The sequence below is a fragment of the Diaphorina citri genome, unplaced genomic scaffold (assembly GCF_000475195.1).
Source record: "Diaphorina citri unplaced genomic scaffold, Diaci psyllid genome assembly version 1.1 scaffold1132, whole genome shotgun sequence".
Lineage (NCBI taxonomy): Eukaryota > Metazoa > Arthropoda > Insecta > Hemiptera > Psyllidae > Diaphorina > Diaphorina citri.
Window position 1 is genome coordinate 41,265 of NW_007378561.1, and position 5,463 is coordinate 46,727.

A 5,463-nucleotide genomic window follows, 5' to 3' on the forward strand; every position below is an offset into this window, starting at 1 on the left:
TTGATTGATTGATTGATTGATTGATTGATTGATTGATTGATTGATTGATTGATTGATTGATTGATTGATTGATTGATTGATTGATTGATTGATTGATTGATTGATTGATTGATTGATTGATTGATTGATTGATTGATTGATTGATTGATTGATTGATTGATTGATTGATTGATTGATTGATTGATTGATTGATTGATTGATTGATTGATTGATTGATTGATTGATTGATTGATTGATTGATTGATTGATTGATTGATTAGATATACTTACAGTCGACACTGACTTTGATTCTCTTGCTGACGGTGGGTGGTACATTGTTGGATGCTATGCACAGGTATGCTCCCATATCTAGACGAGATATTCGAGTCATTTCCAAAACGGGACCTTCAAATTCGGACACTGGAATCAAAAAATTATATTTAAGGTGAAAAAAAGAGAGAGAGAGAGAGAGAGAGAGAGAGAGAGAAATAGCGAGACAGAAATAGAGCTACATTGAGAAATAAAGAGAGAGAGAGAGAGAGAGAAATAGAGCTACATTGAGAAATAAAGAGAGAAAGAGAAAGAGAAATAGAACTACATTGAGAAATAAAGAGAGAAAGAGAGAGAGAAATAGAGCTACATTGAGAACTAAAGAGAGAAAGAGAGAGAGAGAAATAAAACTACATTGAGAAATAAAGAGAGAAAGAGAGAGAGAGAAATAGAACTACATTGAGAAATAAAGAGAGAAAGAGAGAGAGAGAGAAATAGAGCTACATTGAGAAATAAAGAGAGAAAGAGAGAGAGAGAAATAGAACTACATTGAGAAATAAAGAGAGAAAGAGAGAGAAAGAGAAATAGAACTACATTGAGAAATAAAGAGAGAAAGAGAGAGAGAAATAGAACTACATTGAGAAATAAAGAGAGAAAGAGAGAGAGAGCTACATTGAGAAATAAAGAGAGAAAGAGAGAGAGAAATAGAGCTACATTGAGAACTAAAGAGAGAAAGAGAGAGAGAGAAATAAAACTACATTGAGAAATAAAGAGAGAAAGAGAGAGAGAGAAATAGAACTACATTGAGAAATAAAGAGAGAAAGAGAGAGAGAGAGAAATAGAGCTACATTGAGAAATAAAGAGAGAAAGAGAGAGAGAGAAATATAGCTACATTGAGAAATAAAGAGAGAGAAATAGAGCTACATTGAGAAATAAAGAGAGAAAGAGAGAGAGAGAAATAGAGCTACATTGAGAAATAAAGAAAGAAAGAGATGGAGAGAGAAATAGAGCTACATTGAGAAATAAAGAGAGAGAGGGAAATAGAACTACATTGAGAAATAAAGAGCGAAAGAGAGAGAGAGAAATAGAGCTACATTGAGAAATAAAGAGAGAGAGAGAGAGAGAGTAAAGAGATAAAAGTGAAAGACAAATGGAGAGAGAGGGAGAGAGACAGAGAAACTAAAAAGTTTTGCTCAAGAATGCCTGTAGGTTTTATTTATTGATTGATTGATTAGATATACTTACAGTCGACACTGACTTTGATTCTCTTGCTGACGGTGGGTGGTACATTGTTGGATGCTATGCACAGATATGCTCCCATATCTAGACGTGATATTTTATTTTGATTGCTTTAATGATCGATCGATTGATTGATTGATTGATTAGATATACTTACAGTCGACGCTGACTTTGATTCTCTTGCTGACGGTGGGTGGTACATTGTTGGATGCTATGCACAGATATGTCCCTAATGTTTTACGAGAAATACTTATAGTGATTATTTGATTGTTTTAATGATTGATTTATTGATTGGTTTATTAACCGATTGATTGATTGATCGATCGATCGATCGATTGATTGATTGATTGATTGATTGATTGATTGATTGATTGATTGATTAGATATACTTACAGTCGACGCTGACTTTGATTCTCTTGCTAACGGTGGGTGGTACATTGTTGGATGCTATGCACAGATATGCTCCCATGTCTAGACGTGATTATTTATTTTGATTGCTTTAATGATTGATTGATTGATTGATTGATTGTTTTATTTATTGATTGATTGATTAGATATACTTACAGTCGACACTGACTTTGATTCTCTTGCTGACGGTGGGTGGTACATTGTTGGATGCTATGCACAGATATGTCCCTAATGTTTTACGAGAAATACTTATAGTGATTATTTGATTGTTTTAATGATTGATTTATTGATTGGTTTATTAACCGATTGATTGATTGATCGATCGATCGATCGATTGATTGATTGATTGATTGATTGATTGATTGATTGATTGATTGATTGATTGATTGATTGATTGATTGATTGATTGATTGATTGATTGATTGATTGATTGATTGATTGATTGATTGATTGATTGATTGATTGATTGATTGATTGATTGATTGATTGATTGATTGATTGATTGATTGATTGATTGATTGATTGATTGATTGATTGATTGATTGATTGATTGATTGATTGATTGATTGATTGATTGATTGATTGATTGATTGATTGATTGATTGATTGATTGATTGATTGATTGATTGATTGATTGATTGATTGATTGATTGATTGATTGATTGATTGATTGATTGATTGATTAGATATACTTACAGTCGACGCTGACTTTGATTCTCTTGCTAACGGTGGGTGGTACATTGTTGGATGCTATGCACAGATATGTCCCTAATGTTTTACGAGAAATACTTATAGTGATTATTTGATTGTTTTAATGATTGATTTATTGATTGGTTTATTAACCGATTGATTGATTGATCGATCGATCGATCGATTGATTGATTGATTGATTGATTGTTTTATTTATTGATTGATTGATTAGATATACTTACAGTCGACGCTGACTTTGATTCTCTTGCTAACGGTGGGTGGTACATTGTTGGATGCTATGCACAGATATGTCCCTATGTTGTACGAAATAGCTTATTGAGTGTTATGTGTTGCTTTGATGATTGATTTGTTGATTGATTGATTAGATATACTTACAGTCGGACGCTGACTTTGGTTCTCTTGTCGTGACGGTGAGGTCGGTCTTGGTTGGATGTGATGCACAGGATAGGTCCCATGTTCTAATCGTGTATTTTATTTGATTGCTTTACATGTTTGATTTGGTTTGTTGATTGATTGATGATTGAGTTAAAGATTTTTTTTTTTTTTTTTAATTATTTTTTTTTTTATTGAACGTTATTTACAGAGGGAACCCCAAAGATTTTTTTGTTCTTGGATTTGATGGTGCATTTGGTCTTTTGAGGACGATTATTTGCTGAATATTTGGCTTGGGAGGGTAGCGCGCCTGGTTCGATTCCTGCCCAGGGCGGATTCCATCCTAACACAGACTAGGTTTGTTCTCGGAACGGCTGGCTTTCTAATATCCTGGTCTACCTTCTCTCTGCGTCCGCAGACGAGAAAACCCTAGCAGTTACAGTTTCCTCTATCTTAAGGGAAAAATCATCAAGGGAAAAATCAATCAAGGGAAAAATCAATCGAGGGAAAAATCAATCGAGGGAAAAACCTCTTAAGGGAAAAATCATCAAAATCCGACTAACCAATTAAACCGTTCAAATGAGTTGAAATTTCGAAATTCCTTCGTTCGGTAAATTGAAATTGGGGCAAATTTTCATCACTGAAGGACCAAAGAGGTTTAGTTGCGCTTTAACATAATTTCATTGGCATTAAGCTCGATTCGTCCGGGTCGAAATAGTACTTTGTTCGACAGTTGGAAATATGGTGAGTAATGTTTTTTTTTTTTTTTTTTTTTTTTTTTTTTTTTTTTTTTTTTTTTGTCTTTTTTTTGGACTGAGTTGACGGACTTGACTTGACGGGGATTTTACCCTCAATACTTAAATTGCTCTGACAAAGAATTCTCTCTCTCTCCCTCTCCCTTTCTCTCTCCCTTTCTTTCCCTTTCTCTCTCTTTCTCTCTCTCTCCCTTTCTCTCTCTCTCTCTCTCTTCTTTCTCTCTCTCTCTCTCACTGAATATCTTGGATACCTAGGTAATTCGTTAGTAGATATTGTATAGATAGGGAGGTACCTAAAAGTCACATCTCAGTAAAACTTTCTCTCTCACTCTCTCCCTTCCTCCCTACATTACATTAGCCTTGGGCTGGAGTCGAACCCACTGCCTTGTGCTTACAATACCCTTGAAAGCTAGATCGCTTTTTTTTCAAGGAATAATTCCTAATATTCTGTTTTTGTTCTCACAGTTCTCGAGATATTTATTCAACATGCATTTTGACCAGTTGGGGAATAATTCTTGAATTTTACTTCACATACCTATAAGGTTCGTTCTCGGAACGGCCAAGTTTCTCGTATCCAGTTTTCTTCTCTTGTCTTTTGGGACGGTAAGACATTAGTTAGCATCATCTACAGTCTTTATCTCTCTCTCTCTCTCCATAGATATATTAAAAAAAAATCTGGATTGTTAAGATTTAATATTTCTGGTGCACTGGGCATTAGCGTAAAATTTCCCAGGACCCCCCCCCCCACCTCCCCTAAACCCACTAAAATACCTCCCCCTATAAACCATACCTGCCAGAGCCTGAGGCGTGCATATTTAAATAGCAGACGATATCTTGGGGAAACTTTAAACTTTTGTTTCTTACGAGGGAGATTATTCATTAAGAGGGGGATTTTTAGGGGTTGGAGGGATTTTTTTTTTTTTCGGTGTACGATAATTTGTGTAAGGGACGAACCGAAATGCAGAGGGTGGGAAAAGGGGAGAAAGTTTCTCTCTCTCTCCCCTCTCTCTCCCTCTCTCTTTCACTCTCTCTCTCTCCCTCTCTCTCTCTCTAAGATATTTGAATACCTATTTGATAGAGGGAACTGATACAACCACAATACAACCACACGAATACAACCACACGAAGAAATAATAAAAATACCACTCATGACATCATTAATACAACAGTGGGGATGCGGTCCGCGGATAAATCAACAACAGGTGCCGCACCCCAAGACACGCTAGACCAAAATCTAGCAACATTAAATTGCAAAATTTATTATTTTGCTACAGCAGCAGAGGGAACTGAAATCCAAGAGGAAAGAAAGACAGAATCAAAGAAAGCCAGTCGGTCCGAAAAGGAAACTTTAAAGATAAATTCAGCCAGCCTAGTTAGCTTAGTTGGTAGTGCGTCTGCCTTGTAAGCGGTAGGCCGCGGGTTCGATTCCCGCCCGGGGCGGATTTTATCCTGATGGGATAATGTTCGTTCTCGGAACGGCTGGCTTTCTCCTATCCTGTCTTCCTTCTCTGTTCGATTTCGGGACGATAAGACCATCCCAGTTACAGTTCCCTCTGTCAAACCTCTTAGGTAAAAAAAAAAGATAAATTCCTCCTCGGGCAGGAATCGAACCCGCTACCTAGCGCTTACGCCATCGAAGATAACTAGGCCGGATTTGACCTTTTTAATTGATTTGGGCTGACATTTGGTTTTGGCTATTTTTTTTTTTTTTTTTTTTTTTTTTGGTGGG

At 36.0% G+C, this 5,463-nt stretch overlaps 1 protein-coding gene across 1 annotated transcript in view; it reads right to left on the reverse strand.

Annotated features, from left to right (window-relative positions):
- Positions 1–5,463, reverse strand: part of LOC103514392 (neuronal growth regulator 1-like) — a gene marked incomplete at its 5' end in the record, with an annotated part of 36,100 nt that overhangs the window by 4,248 nt on the left and 26,389 nt on the right. The window contains one exon of the mRNA XM_026827376.1: positions 271–399. Coding sequence (XP_026683177.1) covers positions 271–399 — 129 coding nt within the window. The remainder of the gene's footprint in view (positions 1–270; positions 400–5,463) is intronic.